Here is a 21,985-nt window from a genome sequence, read left to right as displayed (position 1 = left end):
AAGATATTAGGCGAAATATGGATTCTAACTCCAACTTTAGGAGCGGTTTTCACCCCCCCCCCTAATGTGGATAAGAGCCGATATAAAAAAAATACGTGTCGATTATTTTCGGCTACTCTACAAACCTACCAAGTTTCATCTAAATCGGAAATTATCACATCGCGTAGTTCCTTTGTTAATTTATTTTTTATATAAGACTCTCAATTTACACAAAATGTTTTTTATTTGATACAGGTCGATGCATTGGAGCCGTGATCGGTGCTTATATCAACGTTGTCGACTCCGACATTGTTGTCTCGTTGAGATTTGTTTACCGTTACATGGCTGTTGCAGCTGCAGTAGTTGCAGTATTATATTTCGTCCTATATCATGGTTTATTGAAACCTCGATGTCATGCATATACTATTCAAGGTCCTCGACATCCACCCACCGTTGTGCAGGGTAAGTCAGTTTATCGATATATTCAATATACAATAGTGGTAATTATGAGAAAGTTTAAAATTGACATTTTTGTACAGTGTAAAATAAATTTCCTTATGACTACTACTATACACACACAAAAAAAAACGTAACTAACATCAATCCTATTTATTATACAAGCTGCCATTAAGCAGTATGAGTTAAGTAAGTATCCTGAAATGATTTGAATAGTTTAAGCCGCAATTATAATTAATTTCGCTGTTTTAGAAGATAAATTTTGTTCGAACACAAATAGTGTTCTATGCGAACCGTAGTACATTTTAGTTCTTACATTTGTGTAAATGATACCATTATTTATTTTTTACTCGCATGCAGTGAGCATTATAAAATTAAATAAGAGATTAAAATTTGTGTCACCTGTCTGTGAAGATTATTCCGTATACGTATACGTTTTACACATCTTACAAATTGTGTTTCATAGTAAGGAAACCATTGTTAAAATATTTCATGCAAATAATATGTTAACTTGTGTGACAAATTACCGACTTCTGTCTTCAACGATTAATTTTTTTAATTTTTTAACATTCTTTTGGTTCTCCATAAAAGAAACAAAATTTGTTTTTTCATTATTTATTTATTTTCTATTAACATTACATGTTATATTACATTTCTTTACTAACCTGTGTTCATTTTATTATGCACTCAAGTTTTATTCGATTTATTTTCTTTTCGTTTTGTATTAATTATTTTCATCATCCCTTCTCCCTATCTGTTTCTGTACACAGCAATGAATGGAAATGGGAATTACACGCCGCTCAGGGTCTACCACAACGGTATGGGCAGAAAAGGTCAATTCCGTTATTGAAGATATAAGAAAGAGGAAAAAAGATGGACGTAAACGACACTTTAAATGTCACATTAACGGTGCTAGTAATTAGACTGTCGCTATTGTTGCAATTATTAAAAAAAAAAAAGGAAAAAAAAGAAAAGAAAAGAAAAGAAAAAGGAATATCACCATTGTTATGCGACACGTATAAAACTACACTTTTGCGTTGTTTTGCATTTTCACTTCCGTCAAGATCGTCACCCTTTTGATACTATCATTTCTTTTGTCTAAGCAGTCACTAAGAATTCATTTGCTCAAACGTACTTTGAAGAATCGACATGAGCTTCTATATTTACCAGTGCCGAAATGAGATTAAAAACGTAGGAGGTGAAAGTACTCCAATTGTCGAGCCGTATATTATATATATCATATAATATATCATCATATAATATATTATCATATAATATATTATCATATAATATATTATCATTCTTTGTTAAAGACAATTTCATAATCATAGAAATTTGTTATATACGCAATCGTGTACTTTTGTTGTTATGTAACAATTACTCCAAAGCTAAATTTGCATTGGAACTTAAAGGAGGCTAAATCGAATTTTTTCATCTCGAAAATGTTAAATTACTCAAAGTTACGATATTATTGATAGTATAAATAATTTATTTATTTATTCTTGTTTCTATAATTTTCTAATATTTTCGCAAGCTCGGAGAAAAAAACAAAACAAGGTCCGTTTGGCTCGTAATTCCTGAGTACTTGTGCCTACTATCTATGATAATATTAATGATGTATTTACACAATTACTACGCAACTCTAAATGTAATATATTTGTAATACTGTTTTATTCTCACAATCTCTTTGTATTTTTTGTAAGTATACAAACATTTTTTTAGAGCTGAAAAAAGCTACGAACTCGTTTCGTAAACATTGCGTTTGATTCTTTGTACACTAGACTGCGGTCACGTAAAAATTACGTGTTCATAATGTTTTTATGAAAAAATTTCTATGGACCTGTTGTACGTATCTATACATTGAGAATATATATTCGTCTCCTTACGTAGGATAAGACTCTACCTGACAGATAAAAGAAAGTAATATATTGATTTCTGAGATCGATGTGTGTACACGGAGAAATAAATAAAAGAAAACTGAATACAAGATGAATCTCGAACATCACATTATGATTTATGATTGATAAAGATCTAAACCAATAACAAAATTTCTCATCAAAAATTATGAAAGAGAAAAATTTATTACAAGAATAAATTTTTTGTAATAAATAATCTGAAGAATGAGCAAATTTGAAGAGTTTAATACTCTGTCAAATGTACCTTAAAAGATAATTATCTAGCAGTTTATGATGAATTTATTTGGATGGACTCCAAATTACCTTTTATTAATAGGTGAAATTGTAAGTTTATGGAAACTTTCATTTACTATAGACCAAAATACATTTTTAAACTCAAAGTGATACTACTTTTTAATTGATACATAAAATAGTACCCATGGTCTGTAATATCCTAGTTACATTACCAACGTCATTCATTCACATCTATTATACATATTATTACCTATTCAAATATAGGCGATACTTAGGAATTCATATTTAACATACTTATACAAATTTGAGATTGTATCGTTCATACATCGGGACATTAATATATCTAAATTGGTGCACTTGAATACACCGCGCAGAAAATTCATTTTAGGAAATATTTTTTCACATTACAGTCTTACAGAGTAACATAAAATGAAAAATGAATCATGAACATACAAAACTATTATTAACATATCTAACAACAGAACCTGTTACATTTCTAGTAAACAATTACTATCAAATGTAAAATGTATCTTAAACTTATTGGAAAAGATTACTAAATTGTAAAGTTTTTACATCAATCTGTTTCGCGATGTATTATGTACAAAAGAAATTTGTTTTGTAACTATCAATGAGTAAATCTTGTATTTATTGAAAATAAACAGCAGTTAGCAAATTAACAAAATACATTTCAATTTTCTTTTGAAATGTATATGATTATTCAGAAAATGTCGAATGATTAATCGGGAATCTTATCACATGTTCAAATGTACGAGAATTACTTTAGTAAATTTGAGACATCGATACATATCAACAATATCACTATGAATTTTATAGTTTAGTATAGTGCTCTTTTATTCTGTTGTGTACGTAGACATAGAAAAAAAGAATCAAAAATTACCATTACATTTGTATTAAATAGTTTTTACAGTTGAAAAGTAAAATAAAAATATATATAAGAAGGCGCTTCAGTTGCAGTTTAAAAACTTGTGCATAATTACTTTGCTTCCTTTACAATATCTCAAAGATACAGAATACTCGCACAACTGATCAATAAAGTAACAAAACATTTTAAAAACTATTAGAATTGTAATAAAACTTACGGAGATGTCCTATAATTTTTCAATTAATTGCTGATGATAGTGCAGCCATCTCTGCGCTTTTTCGATGAATTTATACTACGACGTTTAGTCCTGCTTGAATCTTGTTCGTTATTCTTCAATACTTTTACCACATGAATATCATCACTAGTAGAAAAGTCTTTTTCTTGTGCTTTTGTTTTTTTACTATGTATTGTATTACTTATATTGTTAACCATTTGCTCAAAGTTATCAACAGATTTAGACTTCACTGAATTCGTTATCTCTTCAACTGCTGGAGAATTCGAATTATTACCTCCATTATCAGAAATCTGTGAATTATTAATATTATTCGAGATGCCTGGTGGTTCATCCATAGTTTCTAACATCTCTGAAATGAACGGTGAATTAGCCTCTATCAAATCTTTTAAAGGTGTCTCGTTAGGATTAGGTAAATCTTTAGACTCCTTTTTCTGAATGTTTTCAGGTTCAACACGATTTTGTAAATAATTAAGAAACTCTTTTACGTAATCGTTTGGCTGTTTTTTCTTTTCATTAGAATATGTTGAGGAATCGGACTGTCTTTCAGGCTGTTGATCGGGCACCTTCATAGCAGTAGGTCTTATGCATTTATCATAATCTCGCAATTCGACGTCATAAATCTGCACAAATTTATCCACTAATGAAATAGGTTCGTCGTTACCTACAGCTCGAGTCACAGTAGCTCGTTTTCTAAAGTTTTTTATTCCTTCTACTATACTCGTGGAACCAACAAACTCTGACGGGATTATAACACTATTTTCCAGATCACTTTCAACATCTGAATCAGACTCATTGACACAAACCATATCAAGAGGTATGTCTTCATTCTTGACTTTACTACACGTACTATCACTATCTAAACCTTGAACAGCGCCGGATTTTATTTGATTTCTTTTCCATCTATTGTATTCTCGTACAACTCTGTCATTGATGCATGCTAATAGAGTGACGGTATCACGCATCTCACGATGAAACTGTTTGATCGAGTTACGTGCTTCATGCAATTCATGTTTCTTTAATTCTTCTTGTTTCCATACATCGAAAACATCTTGAAGTTTAACTTTTAGGCAAGATAAAATACTATCAACTTCTTGACTATAAGATAACAACCTTTGATTAAGGGTTTTGGTGTTGCATCTTTCGATCGTGTCCTGCTTCTTTTGACTATAATTATTCTTGGAACTCACAAGAGCAACAGGTACTGCTTTGTTATTATCCACATGATCCTTAAAAGAACGCGAATCACGAGATGGACCAACATCCACTCCCTCCTCCGAATCACTTTCAATTTCTATTACATTTGGGGTCGATGCTGCAAGTGGTGGTGGTGGTGGTGGTGGTGGTCGTAATTCTATTGAAGGGAATTTCTTTGTATGTGTTGCGTTCAACACACCGGCATTTTGATTAGGTATAGTAACCATAGGCGCTGGACCACAATGCATTGCTTGATACAAGTTCATTTGATTCAATGGACCGGGTACTTGTCGTAAAGGCATTACTTGGGGCGCAGGTGACAAAAAGTTTGGCGACGCGACGACATTCACAATTGTATTGTATAAGTTTGGCTGGACAACTGTAGGCTCCTTAGGAGGCGATGAGTTTGTCTGAGATTGAGTAACGACGGAGTCTGTGTTAATAGCGGTGTTTTCAACTTCGACCATCGTCTGTTCGCATGATAGTAAGGACGGTGGTAGTTCATTCTGATCAATAGAACTATCTTCTGACACTCCACTCTGCGACACATTCGATGTACTGCCATCAAGAATAAGATATTTCGGTCTACGACCTCTCTTTTTACGTTTTAAGGGATTCACTGGTACATAATGAGGCCTATAAGTCGCGTCTTCATCATCCTCAGACATGGATCCAAGTCTCCGACGTTTTCGTCTCCTACTTTTACGCGGACAACATTTTGTTTCATCTAAATTTATTTTTTCATCTATCTCTTGCTGACTCAGCTTGCAAGTATTTTGTAGAAGTCTAAAATAATTGAAAAACATGTATTCAATTGTAATTTCTCTATACTCTATACAGAGCATCCAAAACATAATAATATTGATAAAATAAATAAGTAGAGAATAGAGAATACAAGTGTTTCATATCGCGCTTCATTTTTGAGAAAATTGAGTTTAAATTTTAGTCAGGTATGAGTATATTAAGGTACACTACTGTCTCTCAAGATGATCAAATCTTCTGTTTTCAAAGATCATCGTTATCCGTGACATATTCATTGTAACTGCCGCGGCAAGTGATAGTAAATAAAAGGGAGTGTGATAGCGACAATCCATAAATTTGGATTAGCGCTGTCGACCAAAGAAACTAAATAGACTACCATCTTTGAAGAAAATTACGGCCAGTTCTGAGTTCTAACCTTTTTGTGAAACAAAACTGTAGCGTTAAGCGCTTGAAAAGTACACAGAACAATAGAAACACTTACAGTTTGATCACTGTGTTTACTGTAAAGTATAAAACAATGTGTGTTATGAAAAGTAGCATATTTTGACTATCTAAAAAAAAGAATACATTTTATTCCTTCTTATAAATTAGTAGCATGTTTCGATTTTGCCAGGAGAAGTAATTACTTTTTTTATCGTTTCGGCACGAAGATCACATCTGGTCATTTGATAGCATATAGCATCCTTTTTTTCATACTAAATTGTACAAATGTACTTTTTTTGCGGAGGAAATGGAAACATATTTTAAATCACATCGAAGACAAATGTGATCTCTTTTTAAGACAAATGAGGAAAATGCTACTGTTCGTAACGCACATCGAAATATTCTCTTCCCTCTACATATCCCTATAATGCTTAAAGTTATACTTTGATGTACACATATTTGCCTACAATTCAAATTCTATTTCATATTAAAAGTAGTGCAATATTCAAAAATTTGATAAATATGCTATAATATTGTCTTCAGAACTAATCACATTTCTATATACCTCTCTTCGTTTGTCCTCCTCTGCTGCGGGATAAAAGAACGCAAGCAAACGAGAAGATAAATAACAGCTACAAGTCGTAAATTACGGTCGGCATTGTCGCGTTCATCTCAATCTTCTCGCTTGCTTGCAGTTTATTGCCTCGCTGTGGCGGAGAACAAAGACGCGCCAAATGAACTGCCTAATTCGATTTTTAGTTACAGCTAATCCAGATGCTCAATCATTTATGGAGATAAAGCTTCATAAAATACATCAAATATTGCACGTTTGTTTATGGTAACAATTACCTGTTCATTCTTTGAACATATTCAAGTAATGCCCAACAATTAGCCCTTGCAGGGTACAAGTCTGTGGGATCGCAGACAAAACATTTCCATTTTTCATCCATTTCTATCTTCTTCCTTAGGACTAAATCAAAATTTCTCTTAATACATTTAGAACAAAAAGTGTTACTACAAAAGGAACAGCAATATAAATTGCCACCATTTGCACACCATCTACAGAACATGTCCGTAGCATCATCTCCTGGAAAATAAAATTGAGAAAAATAACAAAAAAGATCATCTCCTGTAAGTATACTATAATTACTATACCTTGTTCAAAAGTGCCATCTCCATAAAATTCACGACATTTAGCACATAATAATGTATGTAATACAGGGTGTTCAAACATATTATTAGCATCTCCAGGAGCAGATCCAATATGAATATCACATGCTGTACAATGCAATTTTGCAAATCGAACTGAAGAGACATCTGTAAAATGTAATAAATTTATTAATTTAACTTATATAAATATAATATAATACAGATATGATGGCTAAAAGCCTCTTATTATAAAGAACAATCATTTACAAATTTATGAAATAATTTCAGTTAAAAGTTTCAAATTGTATCGCATAAAGAAATAAAAGAGAACTAGGTCAATACATGACCCTCAATAAAATATCGACCATGTGATATTTCTTTTCCAATCCATAATGACCAAAACTGAAGTAATGTTTGTTACTGGATCAATATCCTTTCATGTCAGTACAAACATTTTCAAAATTACAAACCATGTTACATTTAATATAAATATAGTATACTTCTGAACTCATAAATTTATTTTTCAAGCCAAAAAAATTCCACAGAAATTTAGTACACATGTCAAATGTACCACAAAAATGTTCCTTTAAAAGGAATAAAACTAAAGACAACAGGAGATTAAGGAACTTTCAGAGACTCACCAGTGCCGAATAAAAGCTTATAATAACTGAATTCTTCTTCAGAAATCGATGACGGGATATTAGCCGTGCTCGGTAGCAAATCTTTGGGAGTTACTGCAACACGAAAAGAGGTTATATAGATTGCCTCTTAAGAATTTGCACATAGCTTCTTGGACGAATTCCTGAATCTCACCGTTCTCTTTACTGTCCGCCTCCTTCACTTCGTTCACTTGTACTTCGAGCATGCTCGAGATATCCATTGTCAACGTGCTTTTCTCTAGCCGCAGTCGCGTACAACGAATACGTTTCAAAACACAGGTTATCGCACCGCCATTTTCCTACAAACGCATCGTCCTGAAATCTCACCACGAGAACGTTCGAACGTTTCAAAAAATCTGCGCCAAACGAAATCCCCTATTTCTTTTTAAAAAAACGCCCAAAAAGGTGAACGAAGTTTTAGAGCTTTTTAAAAGGATTTCTGAGGAACATTTAATGATAAAATGTATGAACTTTCTTTTTATAGAGTAACACTGCCAGTTCATTGTTATTACTTTACTTTTTTCTTCATTTGCAAGTAGAAAGGACACGAGAACAGGTTTAAAAAGTATTAAATGCTCAGTTAAGGTCTGGGTTAGGAGGTCTGCAAGGATGATTCGCGAACTAAAAGATTTGAATATTTTTTCGCGGGAAACTGAAGTGCCACACCAAACTTTAATTTCCATTGCGACTGCGGGGACGATTTATTTACAAATGGCGTTCGTTTTCAGAGATTTGGTTGCAAAAACGTTTAAATCGTTCAGGTTTTTTTAAAAATCACGATGGCAGAGAAAACGGAGGACTCGGCCGACACGTCATTCAAAAAATCTGTGGAAAGATTAACGGAAGAAATTCAAAGCATGGCCAATTACAAAAGTCTTTACACTGAAATCCAGGTAAATATGGAACTCGTGTTGACTTCTATATTTCCAAGAGAAGGCTTTTGGCAATCGACGATTTGACACCTTTATTTTAAAAATTAATAATATATCGTGTTTAAAGGGGCGGTCACGCTCAACTATTACCACCGATCGACAGCCATCGATCAAATTTCAAACGTAGAAACGACAGGTTCAATATAGTAAGAATATCTGAGAAATAATGATGTTACTTGCAAATTATTTACTGTAAGTTATTTCTTAGATATAATTACTGTATTGAACCTGTAATTTCTATTTGAAATTTGGTCGGTAGCTGACGATCAGTGGTGACGGTTGAGCGTGACTCTTCTCTAAGAAGTGCAAATTGTGATTAAATAAAGAATTTTTGTTTCCACAGAAACTTGTTGCTTCGACCGCAGTAAAAAGAGAGGATTTTAAAAATACATTGATAGACGCGCTAAAAAACAACGGCTTGGAAACGGAAATTAGAAATACAGTATTCCATTGGGCAAGATCGCAAGTTTGTAATTTGTCTGAAGAATGTTTATTCCATTCTGTTTTTGGCTGATATAAAATGTGTCAGTAGATTAAGTCGATAGGTTGATTAGTTCCATGTTAGGTCAGCTAGGTTATACTTAAATCTGTTAATTAAATTATCGTTAATCGATTAAAATAAACCTAAATCTGTTTACAGAAATGTATAGGGTAGAAAATATTTTATCATATCAAGTTATGAAAGAAATGAAAATTTTACAAATTTCAGTTATAGAATTGTAGATGAATAAATTATTTTAAAGGGTTCTTTAACCGCGACATCCGAAAAATCGGCAGAGGATGTAGATCTGAGTTATTTGAAAAAAGCTCAAATTCAGTGGGAACGTCGTATACAAAAGTCATTGAATTCCACGTGCAATGAATTAAATGTACCACTGGCTCGTATTCGACCGAGTGTTGATCGCGAAGAGCTAGCTGAAAAATGGAATGAATTGAGCACATACGATATTGGTAAATTTTCTCAAATTCATTTTGTGCTTAATACGAAATCTCATATACTAACTGTAAATAAATATCCTAGATTTATCACAATACAGACCATTATACGCGCCAAAGGATTTTCTGGAAGTCTTATTTTCTATACGGAATCCTTCATTTAAAAAACACCCGTAAATATTCATTGTTTTCGTTATCGAATAATTTACTATACTATTTACTACACATAATACACTATATTATTTATACTAATAATTCAATTAATTGATGTTCCAGAGACGAGTTAAATTGGGAATTCAGTCATATACAGATTCGTGTAAAAACACTCGCTCAATTGGTACCAATTTAATACTTGTTAAAATTCGTTATAATTTTTTCAGTTAATAAAAAGATATTTTATTTAATACAGAGACGTGTTTATAAAGAATTAGCAAATGGAATGCCACTCTTGGGAGTTAATCCAGATATGCCTAGTTTAGAAAATTTTACAAATCTAGAAGAAGAAAGGATGCACCTAGGTGAAAAAGTGTTAAGATCGAATCATGCTCCAATCGCGCAGGAGTTTTTGAAGCGTGGAGCACCTCGATCACTTCGCGGTCGCCTGTGGTCCCTAGTATTGGGATCTGCAGTCAAAGAAAATGTAAAATCTTCATTTTATAACTTAAAATTGTATAGTTCTTGAGTTTCTAATCGTTAAATTGAAGTCACAAAAATTTAATCAGAAACTCAAAAATTTAATTTTGATCGAATTGATTTAATTGAGAATAAATAAAGTAACGAATCGTATTTCTAGGATATAGAATACTATGAAGAATTGAAAAATATGGTGTTACAGTATGATATCGTCATAGACAAATTAATAATAAAGGTATTAAATTAACTTTTAGTTATGTACTCCGAAAAAATATCTAACAATTTATGTTCTTTTTCAGGATGTACAATTAACAGCCAGGAATGACGATCAGTATTTCGTATTCGAGGATGTTTTATATAAAACTATGTTGTGCTTTTCACGCGATTCAGAAGTTTTAGCACCTGTAACAACTGATAGAAGCGCAGGAGGCCAAGTAATACACGCGGTTTTGCAAGGAAAACCAGCTACCTTAGAAAACACTTTAGTATTTCCACCAAGTGGTGTGATTCCATTTCATGGATTCACAATGTACGGTATGGACATTTAAAAATTATATTTCCTATAATTTTTAATCATTTTTAAGAATATATTAATTCTAACATTTTGCAGCCACTCCGTTTTGTTATTTGTACGATGACTCCTGCGCCATATATTATACCTTCAGAGCTTTTTATTTGCGGTATTGGTTCCGACTGCACACTGTAAGTAGTCACGAACAAGGAATCGTAGCGTTGTGCTTGCTTTTCGAAAGACTGCTTCAGTGTCATGAACCTCTCCTGTGGATGCACTTCAGAAATATTCATATACAACCGTAAGTTTCATTTTGAAAAATCTATGTCAATAAAAGCTAACAAAACCCTTTCTATTTTAGAATAAAAGTAGTTTTCAAATGGATCATGAGAGGTTTCAGTGGTCATTTACCTCCAGAACAATTACTTTATCTATGGGACTTAATTTTGGGCTATGATTCCTTAGAAATCATTCCCCTACTCGCAGTCACTATCTTAAGTTTCAGGAAGGAAAATTTAATGCAAGTTAATAATCTACAAAATGTCGAGGTAAATAAAATTAGACGTACCGAACGTATTATACTTTATATATTAATTTATATAAATCACACGTTTCAGGCTGTTTTGGCAGATCTGTCTTCCCTAAAAGTGATTCCATTGTTACAATTAGCTTTATTGAGAGAATGACCAAAAAAGTAAATTTTAAATATTCGTAACAGGCGAGTTCCATTTGATTTCAAATTCAAAACTTCGAAAGGGGAGGGAACATCCTTTCGCGTTTGCGCGAATTAATGTGAATCTGTTTTATGATTTACGGATTGTTTATGCAAAAATTCGAATATATAGAAACGATACACGATCGCTTATCTATGAAACAAATAATTCAGAACAACATTAATCGTAAAGAGTATGTAAAATTGTCGTATCCGCGATTCCTAAAGGCTGAAATCATCGCCATTTCTTTCACATACAGCTGGAACTGGAGACAAACCAATATTGTCTTGTGCATACTCGTAGCTGATTTCGGAACGTAACTGCGTATCTACAGGGTGTCTAAAAAAAAGGAATGTATCATGTGCAAATAAAAACATCCTACAAATATGATACTACCTTAACGAAGAGCCAAATTACTAATCCTTTCTATACTTAACCCAACCTAATTTTGTCCATACATTCACCAACAAATCATTTAAGTAATTTATTTCAAATTATTAAATTTGATACACACTTTAATGCTTGTTCAGAACATAATACATGTCTTAAATTTTTATACGATTTAATAGTTTAAAGATTTTAATACTAGAATCTAATTTTTTGTGTGAATTTCCATATAATTTACGATTAAATCTGTCACAATATCATTTATAAGCAAGAAAAATAACAACAGAACCTTAAATGATGTAAGTAAAGGAAATTTCTAATAGTTTAACTCTTTTTTTCCTTTAATCGCCTATGCAATATCTTATCTCTTCAGGGACACACTGTATGATTAAAGTTCATAAGATCGACAGAGATAGAAGAAGCCCCTCTGGAAGGGGACTTTCCTGTTTCCGCTTGTCAGCCGTCGAGATCAGAGACGCCTACCTGCCATCGTCGTTGTGTTTATACTCGCTGGGATCGTCTTCGCTAGGATATTTAAATTCCGTGATAATATCTTTAGAAAAGCGTGCAAAGCCACGCCGAATAGCGGCACGTAAGTAACCAGAATCATCTTTCTCACTTCGCTTCGCCCAAAAGATCTCGTTCGACTGTCATTGTTGTTACTTATGCGGTGGTACGACGACGAAGGGTGGGGTGGTTCTCACCCCCAAATTATTAGTCATGCACAGCTTTGCACCAGTGTCGATAGTTTCTCGTAACGTTATCTACATACGCTTGCGAAACATTAGCGACTGCCTTTTTTATTGGTAATCAATAAGGGTACAAAAATATCGTTTGCATTTTTTGCAAATATTACTACCCAGATGAAATTATTTAAAGCTTAGCAAAGTAGGAAGGTAGAAGATAAATTATTTGCTTAAATTGGACTGTATCTTTTGTTAGATTACATGGTTTAAGAGGAAATTGACACAAGAGCTGTATCATTGGCAACGTCAAAATGGCTTGGCGTTTCAAAGCATCTAAGTATAAAAATGCAGCTCCGATTGTTCCCAAACCGGAAGCTTGCATTCGAGACATTTCAGTTGGTTCATATCAAACCTATGGTAATAACATTGCTGCATCTGCTGCATTTATGGCATTCAATGTAGATCATAATGGTATGTTCATATATTTTAACATATTTAATGTTAATATATTTTGATATTATGTTTTATATCCAATTTATTTTATTAGGATCTAGTCTTGCTGTATTACCATTGGAAGATTGTGGTAGGAAAAGTAAAACTATGCCTTTATTGCATGCTCATGCAGACACAGTGACAGATATGGATTTTTCTCCATTTCACGATGGTTTATTAGCTACTGGTTCACAAGATTGTCTTGTGAGTTACAGTCATTTTAAGTCATTTGACACATAATCCATGGAAATCTATAACTATGTTGATATTGAATTACAGGTAAAGCTATGGCATATTCCAGAAACAGGTTTAGAAGAATCTTTATGTAACCCTGAATGCACATTTTCTCATCGCCAAAGAAGAGTGGAAGCAGTGTGTTGGCATCCTGCAGCTGAACATTTACTTACAACAGTATCATACACAAATTTATCTCTGTGGGATGTGATTTCTCAGCAGGAACTATTTTGTAATTAAAATTTTCAATTCTTAGTGAGCGTATATTCTTTATCAATATTCATAACTTATTTAATACTATTCCATCATATTTCAGCAAACAGTGACCACACTGAAGTTATCCAGTCTTTAAGTTGGAAGCAAGATGGAGTACTATTAGCAACATCTTGCAAAGATAAACAAGTGAGAATTATAGATCCCCGTGCATCCAATTGTATTGTCAACTCTTGCTCAAGTCATCAGAGCATCAAAGATTCCAGAATTGTTTGGCTAAACGACAGTGACAGAATTCTCACTACAGGATTTGATGCAGCCAGACTTCGGCAGGTTTACATAAGAGATTTGAGGTGTTTGAACGAACCTGTAAAAACATTAGAGCTGGATTGCAGCACTGGGTAAGAACGAGTTTTTACTTTAAAGTATAATTACTATACATAATTATAACCATACATTATATTTCATAGAATTTTAATGCCTCTTTTTGATCCGGATACAAATATGCTTTTCCTTGCTGGAAAAGGGGATACTACTATCTTATATATGGAAGTTATGGATAAGGATCCATTCTTAGTTGAAGGAATTCGTCATAGCGGAGAACAAACTAAAGGAGTATGTTTAGTGCCAAAACGCGCATTGAACGTCATGCAGGCAGAAGTTAATAGATTATTACAGCTCACTTCAAATATGGTGATACCTATCATGTATCAGGTTCCAAGAAAAGTGAGTTAATTGATTTATTTATCAAAATTATTCATTGACAGTAATGTAACTAATTATTTTTATCTTTGACTGTAGACATATAGGGACTTCCATGCAGACATATATCCGGATACAGCAGGTTGCGTTGCACAAAATAACGCGGCAGCGTGGATTAAAGGTCATAATGCGCCGGTTCCAAAAATATCTCTAGACCCTGCAAAAAGAAATAAAGGGGAGGAACCCATCACTGTAAGTGAAAGGTCATGCTATAGGTATTGTGTATTTTTAATATTGCATAGTAGATTCTACAGGTATATAGAAAATTATAAAATTTTTTTTAATATAAAATGCATTTTGATAGTATTTATCATCCTGTATAGATTCATGACCTTTGAAATTGCACGCTTATCATCATCATTATTACATTTCGTTAACTTTTAGTATTCATTTGTTAATTATAGTATATATTTTTAGAAACGTTTTTGTGTTGTGTGATGTTATTTTGTGTAATAATTATTTATTTATGATAAATATCTGTTATCAATGAAAATCGAAGCAAAGATAGCAAGGTATTAGAATGTTTAATAAATGTTTAAATTAAAGAATATATTTAATATTTATTTTGTTATTTCTGATATGTTGCTATCGACGCAATGGCGTGTATATTAAAGAGTAATATAGAAGTAGAACATAATTTAAATTCGTGCTGTGAATCTATTATACAGAACATTTATATTTCATAAAGAAATTTATGTTTCGGATAACAGTATATCTTTTATTTTGCATTATTTGATTTTTATTTCTCCATGTTCTGTGTATATTTTTTCACGTTTCAGATATCCAATGTATGTTTTATAGTTTATACGTTAGCACCATTCAAAGTGTTATTCCTGGCACGTGTAATTTAAATGGCAATTGATGTTCTGTAGCTTATTCTATCAGCGTAAGTAATATATTAAGTATGCTGCGTGAACAATAGCTGTTATTTCAAGTTTTTAGGCAAGCGCTTTCAGGCACCTTTTCTTTGTACATATTCCCGAATTTTTTTGTCGTGTTCATACGTCAAATAGGTTTCCGAATGTATCGTAAACTTTTGTTATATTTCTTTAGATTTCTCACAACCAAAATGTGCAAATAGTGTGTATGTATGAGTGAAAGCTTGTAGAAGTTACGTGTTCTGTTATAAGAAAATCGAAATGTAGAAGTAAAATTAACAAATTTAAAACTTGGACTTCACTAGCTTTGCTTAAATAGTTTGCGTCATTAAGGAATTTACCGTACCTTTAGGTACACAAGGGAAACTTAACCATACTCAAAGAAAATGAACGAGAAATAAAAGTGGAACAAAAGCAACCAAAGCCGGCGTCCATCCCCGTCTCGAAGGTCTATGCGAAAACTCAAGTAGCAAACGAGAAAGATCCATCGCCTGATAACGACATTGAGAAGATCGAAGAGCCAAAGAAAGTGGAAAACAATGAAGATAAAAATAAAGTTCAAAATGGAGGACAGCCAGTTCCACCGAAGCCTCTTCCAAGAGCGTCAAGAACTAACAGCATTTCTGAGGATGAACCGAAGCCAGTTGCAAGGCCGCGCGTTTCTCCAAATCCAGGCTCAGTAGTTACGTCTGTGAATCCTAATGCGATCGGTGGATACAAGGTTGTAACTTGGGCATAAAAAACTAATAGCGTTATGAAAAGAAATGTTCTACTTCTGTATGCGTGATGATATCGCGTGCTGTAGTAGTTATATATTCCATTATTTCATTTATTTCATTAGAATCATGATACGTCGTCACAAATAATTTATTGTAGATAAACTTCGAGTTAACACTAAGTAACGCACAGTATTTCTCATGTTTTTAGCCCCGACTTGGACCAAAACCATTCCAAGCAAAATCTGGTAGCCAAGAATTCTCATTCGACAAGATTTTCTCTGTTCCTATTGCACCGAATAGCGACACTAATGGTTATCAAAATGATATAAATAACCAAATAGAAAATAACGCAGAACCAGAGAAATCGCCACCTTTTAACAGTGAACGCATGAAGGAGACAGAGAATGGAAAAAGTGATTCCAGTTCGTTGGAGGAGGATGCCAATTCGAGCGATTCGGGTTATAAACCGAAAACTCCAAGCACGGCAGAGAGACGCAAAGTTTTCGAAATAAAAGTTAAAGATGAATCACCTGAAAACGAGGATATCGGAAATTTTGAACGTGGTAACGCAAATAGAAATTCAATTGCTGAGAGACGACGGCTTTATGAAAGTCGTTCTGTATCTGTGACTGATGGAAATTTGGCTGAGAAGGCAATGGGATCGCCGACGATGAGACGCAGAGATTCTTTCAAAACGAAAAGCGAAGTGATCAAAGAAGATGAGGTGAAGAAAGTTGTTTCTATGTTGCGCCAGCAAAGTGTGGATGCACGTATGGAAAAAGTGGATACTACAGCACCCACTCCTAAAAGGACATCAACTGTATTTGGTAATTTCTGAATACCTTTATGATAATGTTCATTACAAAAGGCACAAGATAGTTATGTATTAAGGAAAGGTTCCAGTCTAAGAGGCTATGAAAAAAAATCATTGTTAGGAATTTTTCTATGACAAACTAACCAAGACGACAGTTTATAGTTTTCGGTACTTTATTGTGTATTTTTTAATTATATAAGAAATAGCCCTCGAAATATGCTCTTTGAACGGTAGGATATCTAACATCTCGACTGTAAATCTGAACTACTTAATCTATTTTTAAAACGTATGAAATTTTCGAGGCAGTGAACTTATGAAAGTGAACAAAAAATTTTGTTTTATCATTTTCTGAGACTTTAAAGTCCAAAATCACTTTTTAATCAATTTTTTCACAATTTTACGTTTGTTAAAAATTAATAAATTTGGAAAAACTCAAAATATTACAAGTTCACTGCCTGCGAAAATATATATTCTTTAATTTAGAAAAGTTTCATTTAAATTGAACGGTTCACTTTTGAGATTTTTATTCTACCAATTCGAGAAATGATGCTTGGAGAAAAACATGTTTAAAGTTGAGTTACTGATAGTGGACAGGTACCACTTAAAGCTTATAACTGTTGTTATTTTTAGAATTTTAAAATCTCCTTTTAAGTGCATATTTTTAAAACACCAAAGAAGTAACAAATCTTTAAAAAATCGAGTTTTTGAAAGGTCTAGACTGGTACCACTCTTTAAAGACACATAAGACACTTATAGACACAAGTCTATAAGTTTAGTAATTTTTAGAATTTTCAAATTTCCTTTTAACTACACATTTTTGAAATATCAAAGAAATGAAAAATCTAAAAAAAAAAATAAAGAATTGAATTTTTGAAAGCTCTAGACCGGAACCTCCCATTAATGTAGAAATAATATCTTTTATGTACAGGAAGAGTATCGAAATTCCGTCATTTGAAAGGTACACCTGGCCACAAATCTACACATATCGAAAATATACGAAATATTAGCCGACAGATATCTGGGGAATGCGATGGTTTCCATGGTAATTAATAATCATATTTTATTGCATTTTTTACGATGCATTTATATTTATATATTCCTGGATCAATATACTTGCAGCCAATCCCGATCGCGTTGCTGTGCCACTAAGTGGACCAGGTGGAAAAATAGCCGTCTTAGAACTGAAGAAAACTGGAAGATTACCAGATGGTGTAATGCCAGCATTAGTGCATGGTACCACTGTAATGGATTTCCAGTGGAATCCATTTGACAATCAACAATTAGCAGTCGGTAAGGGAAATAACAATATTTATATTCTCATAGTCAGTTGCGTAATATACACATTAAAATAATTATCACTTGTTAATAGCCTGCGATGATGGAATGATTCGACTGTGGGAGATTCCAGAATCTGGGCTTTCAGAACCAACAAATGAACCGAAACACATTATAAAAGCCCACACTGATAAAATATACTTGATCAAGTTTCATCCTTTGGCATCTGATGTTCTGGCATCAGCTTCTTATGATATGACTGTAAAAATTTGGGATCTGACGCTCCTGTCGTCTAGCGAAGTGGCAGTCGCGAAAATAACTTTAATGGGACACACCGATCAAATCTTTAGTCTTGCATGGTCACCTTGTGGCCAATATTTAGCAAGTGCGTGTAAAGATGGAAAGTTAAGAATCTATAAACCAAGATCTAGCGATGTGCCGGTGAAGTGTGGAAAGGGACCTGTCGGAACAAGAGGCGCGCGAGTAATTTGGGCATTGAAAGGACAATTCCTCGTTGTAATGGGTTTCGACAAGTACGTTATAGTTGAAATAATTTTGAGGGTTTAATTATACTTTAATTGCAATATTTTCTTACAGAGTTTCAGAGAGACAGATATACGTATTTAAAACTGATAATCTCAATACTCCACTAACTACAGTTGGATTGGATGTATCGCCTGCAATTTTAATGCCCTACTATGACGAAGACAGTTCAACCCTTTTCTTAACAGGACGCGTAAGTAGTTTAAAGCTTGTAAGAGCTTAAAACAATGAGAACAATTTGTTTTTCATTTAAATGCCTTTCAGGGTGATTCTACAATATATGCCTTTGAAGTGACAGAAGAACCTCCCTACTGTTGTCCACTTAGTCATCATCGATGTAGCAGTTTACATCAAGGTCTATCATTTCTTCCTAAAAACAAGTGCGATGTTGCTAGCGTAGAATTTGCATCGGCTCTGAGATTAACAAATAACACAATAGAACCCTTAAGTTTTACTGTTCCGCGTATAAAGGTACGTTCAATAGATAATTATCTAAAAATTTTAAAAAAGAAAGAAGCATAATGTATGTTATCTATTACAGAGTGAACTATTTCAAGATGATCTGTTCCCACCGACTAAAGTTACATGGAAACCAACGCTAACTGCTACTGAATGGTTCAGCGGAGCTAACAAACAAGCGTACAGAATAAGCTTGAAACCACCTGGCATGGATAACCGTGAGTAAAGTTTTATATTTTAATTTAATTTGTTTCAGTAAGATTTAATTCGATTCAACAAGCAATAATTTAGTAATTATTGATTCAGACTTACTGCTGTGTATTTATATTTGAAGTTGAGCTGCTGGTATTAAACTCATGCGGCAGCTGCCACCTAAAAACCTATAACTTCAGTAATACTTACAATTCTGAAATTTTCTTCTAACTAAATATTCTTGAATCATCAAAGAAGTGAAAAATCTAAAAAAAAAATCGAATTTTTGAAGTTCTAGATTGAAACCTCCCCTTAAACAATTATTTAATTTATTCTGACTTCACAGTAACTGATAATCAAGGACAAGGTGTAGTTACTGCGCCGATTGTGGCAAAACAATCTACGACTCCATTTTCTGTATCTGCGCAGCCCTTTAACAGACTTGGATGGAATCCAGATGTGAAAGCTAAGCAAGAGGAGGTACGATAATATTTATACATATATTGAGCATGAGTTATATGAAGTATTGTAATACACGGCGTGATATAAAAATTGCAGAGTGCTACTTCTTTCTTTTATAATTTACAAGATCGAGTGTGTGTTTCTTCGCATTTTTCATTTAATTTTGCATTATAAAGCTTCGAAAATATTATAGAATACGATTTCTTGAAATACTTTCTATGAAACTAATTTGAAACACTTGCTGTTTGAATTTGTGAATGCAACATGCTTTAAACTTTTTTTTCTTTCTAAAGAAAAATATTTTGTAACTCTGTATTTTATTTTCTCTGAGTGTATTACTTACTGTGTGTATGGTAGATCCAAAAAACTATGAGCAACTTTGTGGGAGATGTAATACAATGCTCATTGGAACAAGATCATATGGAAGGTGTGGAGGAGCACGAATGGGTAGGTAGTGAATTTGATTGTAACTGCTTAATGCTGCATTTCATTATTTGCTTAATGCTGTATTTCATTATAGCAAATTAGCAAAATGTTCTAATTTTTTAAGAAATAATTTTGGTTACAGGATGAGTGAAGATTGAGCGCCGTTAGTAGGTCATTAAAATAAAGCAGTAAGATAAAATGAATTTAAACCTAGCTGTTCGAGCCGTAATTTATTTCTAAGTTAAGAACCACGACGTAAGCGAAAATATTTCGATATCGATGTGTACGTGGTAAGAGATATTTATAGGTAAAATAATATTTACAAAAGTTTGCCCCTCTTGAACAGAAGGTAACAGTGCGCGAACGATTTTCTGAATTTTAAACTACGAATAGAAGTACTCAGATTACAATATAACAAATTAAGTTAAGAAAACAAAAAGACAGGAGTGAATAAAGCAGAGAAATTTTTTCAATCACGCGATAACAATTCTCGTACGTTTTATAATCCTTGTAAAGAAAACACGATTGCAATCCTCTTCATAATTTTTCTTAACTGCCATTGTGCGATCCACTTGGTATTAAGAATATAGGATAATTATCATAGAAGTTGTATTAGAAATATAGTATTACAAGTATTCACAAGAAACTATCAAACTTTGACAATAGTTTTGATTATGTATTTAAGGAGTGTCATGTTTTTAAAACAATTAAATAATCTTGAAATTAGTGGTACTATATCAAAATGCATTTTTAACGTTGAGTAGAACGAATGTGGATAATTTCGTTTATGTTAAGATGTGCAAACGACACGTGCCATTTATGATTCAGAATTAAAACAGAAATTTAGCTTATTACTCATTACATAAAGTATTCGTATATGCATTGATCATTTCTATAATTAAATGACAGTATCTGTAATGGATAAAAATTTAAGCTCTATGAAATGATATTGTATAATTTCCATATAATATGTATTTGTTAGTGCCACACAACTTTCTTTAAGTTTAATTCTCAATAATAGTCTCAGTGTATACGTTATTATAATGTAATCATCATACTGTGTGATATTAGCGAACGATACTTTTTTCATGAACCAAGAGTAGAAATTTTTACGATATTTCGTAATACCCGTACGCACATATACAATATAAAAAAGAACCCAAGTAAATGGAAGGTGTGGATACTAAATTATAAATTGATAAATAAGTTACATGGCGAAGTACACAAATAATGACTGATTCGTAAGTTCAACACTTTTCAGGATCTAAAACATAACTGAGTAATTCCCTTAAATGTAACAAATAAATCAACTTTTTTTATACTTTTTCAATTATCTTGAGATATTTGTAAAAATAGCGAGTTGAATATTCACTGAATGTATGATAAAGCGAAACTGTTCTTTCGATTAATTGTGCATTAGTGGTTGAAGCGCCAAAATACGAATTCCGTGTTTGTCTGTAGTCGAAAAAGACAGATGTTTAGATACAAGAGGCACATTTTAGATTGTTATAAGTAGCTCAAAGATGTGTATTTTTTTTATGCAATATACTACAAATTCATATCTTTAGTGCTCTAATAATAAGATACAGCAATGATTTCCTATGTAATGATAATGCTGATTTACTATTTTTACAAAATATGAGCTAAACAATTCTGTATGCTAATGTTATATGTCATTTAGATAGGTCATTTTTTAATGCAGTGATATAGCCTAATTATTCATAATAATAGTTTCTTGTAACTATTAAGAATATACTCATGTTCCTATTTGTATAATTAAAAAGCAATTTTGTATGGACACAGATCCCTCCATTTTAGTACATGAATT

The 21,985-nt window shown here is 32.8% G+C and overlaps 4 protein-coding genes across 7 annotated transcripts in view; 3 read left to right on the top strand and 1 right to left on the bottom strand.

Annotated features, from left to right (window-relative positions):
- Positions 1-1,868, top strand: part of LOC143177626 (uncharacterized) — a 28,802-nt gene extending 26,934 nt beyond the window's left edge. The window contains exons 9-11 of one of the 3 annotated variants that reach the window (XR_013001609.1): positions 235-441; positions 519-624; positions 1,206-1,224. Coding sequence is in view for 2 of the 3 variants with exons in the window: in XM_076375684.1 (XP_076231799.1) it covers positions 235-441; positions 601-624; positions 1,206-1,285 (311 nt within the window). In the remaining variant the exon portion in view is untranslated. Of the gene's footprint in view, positions 1-234; positions 442-518; positions 625-1,205 lie in introns of all 3 variants that reach the window. The other 2 variants (XM_076375684.1, XM_076375685.1) reach the window with 2 other exon arrangements.
- Positions 1-12,924, bottom strand: part of LOC143177627 (uncharacterized) — a 21,242-nt gene extending 8,318 nt beyond the window's left edge. Inside the window, exons 1-6 of one of the 2 annotated variants that reach the window (XM_076375687.1) lie at positions 12,486-12,924; positions 8,045-8,189; positions 7,873-7,965; positions 7,238-7,399; positions 6,932-7,169; positions 2,460-5,683 (exon numbers count right to left, since the gene is read on the bottom strand). In XM_076375687.1, coding sequence (XP_076231802.1) covers positions 3,709-5,683; positions 6,932-7,169; positions 7,238-7,399; positions 7,873-7,965; positions 8,045-8,111 — 2,535 coding nt within the window. In that variant the 5' untranslated portion in view covers positions 8,112-8,189; positions 12,486-12,924 and the 3' untranslated portion in view covers positions 2,460-3,708. Of the gene's footprint in view, positions 1-2,459; positions 5,987-6,931; positions 7,170-7,237; positions 7,400-7,872; positions 7,966-8,044; positions 8,190-12,485 lie in introns of those variants that run through there. The other variant, XM_076375686.1, reaches the window with a different exon arrangement.
- On the top strand, positions 8,663-12,012 carry LOC143176987 (TBC1 domain family member 19). The gene is made up of 12 exons (XM_076374687.1): positions 8,663-8,783; positions 9,166-9,288; positions 9,566-9,773; positions 9,844-9,931; positions 10,035-10,095; positions 10,168-10,226; positions 10,266-10,398; positions 10,552-10,626; positions 10,691-10,925; positions 11,002-11,203; positions 11,264-11,450; positions 11,520-12,012. Exons 1-12 carry the CDS (start codon positions 8,670-8,672, stop codon positions 11,586-11,588), a joined length of 1,554 nt encoding a protein of 517 aa, XP_076230802.1. The 5' UTR covers positions 8,663-8,669; the 3' UTR covers positions 11,589-12,012.
- Positions 12,509-21,806, top strand: Pod1 (coronin). Its single transcript, XM_076375692.1, has 18 exons — positions 12,509-12,594; positions 12,945-13,159; positions 13,236-13,384; positions 13,460-13,646; positions 13,731-14,028; positions 14,098-14,353; positions 14,429-14,581; positions 15,620-15,988; positions 16,195-16,813; positions 17,729-17,842; positions 17,920-18,090; positions 18,170-18,608; positions 18,673-18,811; positions 18,883-19,089; positions 19,160-19,295; positions 19,616-19,749; positions 20,089-20,178; positions 20,300-21,806. The coding sequence occupies exons 2-18, from the start codon at positions 13,000-13,002 to the stop codon at positions 20,306-20,308; spliced, it is 3,630 nt and encodes a 1,209-aa protein (XP_076231807.1). The 5' UTR covers positions 12,509-12,594; positions 12,945-12,999; the 3' UTR covers positions 20,309-21,806.
- The last annotated feature ends 179 nt before the right edge of the window (positions 21,807-21,985 follow it).

Source organism: Calliopsis andreniformis, chromosome 3, assembly GCF_051401765.1.
Source record: "Calliopsis andreniformis isolate RMS-2024a chromosome 3, iyCalAndr_principal, whole genome shotgun sequence".
NCBI classification, from domain to species: Eukaryota; Metazoa; Arthropoda; class Insecta; order Hymenoptera; family Andrenidae; genus Calliopsis; species Calliopsis andreniformis.
This window is presented reverse-complemented; position numbering and strand designations above follow the sequence as displayed.

What these genes read in the sequence shown, in the direction of transcription:
- LOC143176987 (XM_076374687.1), top strand. Translation starts at nt 8,670, where the DNA reads ATGGCAGAGAAAACGGAGGACTCGGCCGACACGTCATTCAAAAAATCT. An exon ending in TCCATTGGGCAAGATCGCAA is followed by an intron (nt 9,289 to 9,565) that starts GTTTGTAATTTG and finishes ATTATTTTAAAG; the next exon opens with GGTTCTTTAACCGCGACATC. An exon ending in CCTTCATTTAAAAAACACCC is followed by an intron (nt 9,932 to 10,034) that starts GTAAATATTCAT and finishes TTGATGTTCCAG; the next exon opens with AGACGAGTTAAATTGGGAAT.
- Pod1 (XM_076375692.1), top strand. Translation starts at nt 13,000, where the DNA reads ATGGCTTGGCGTTTCAAAGCATCTAAGTATAAAAATGCAGCTCCGATT. An exon ending in CTGGTTCACAAGATTGTCTT is followed by an intron (nt 13,385 to 13,459) that starts GTGAGTTACAGT and finishes ATTGAATTACAG; the next exon opens with GTAAAGCTATGGCATATTCC. An exon ending in GGAATGCGATGGTTTCCATG is followed by an intron (nt 17,843 to 17,919) that starts GTAATTAATAAT and finishes ATATACTTGCAG; the next exon opens with CCAATCCCGATCGCGTTGCT.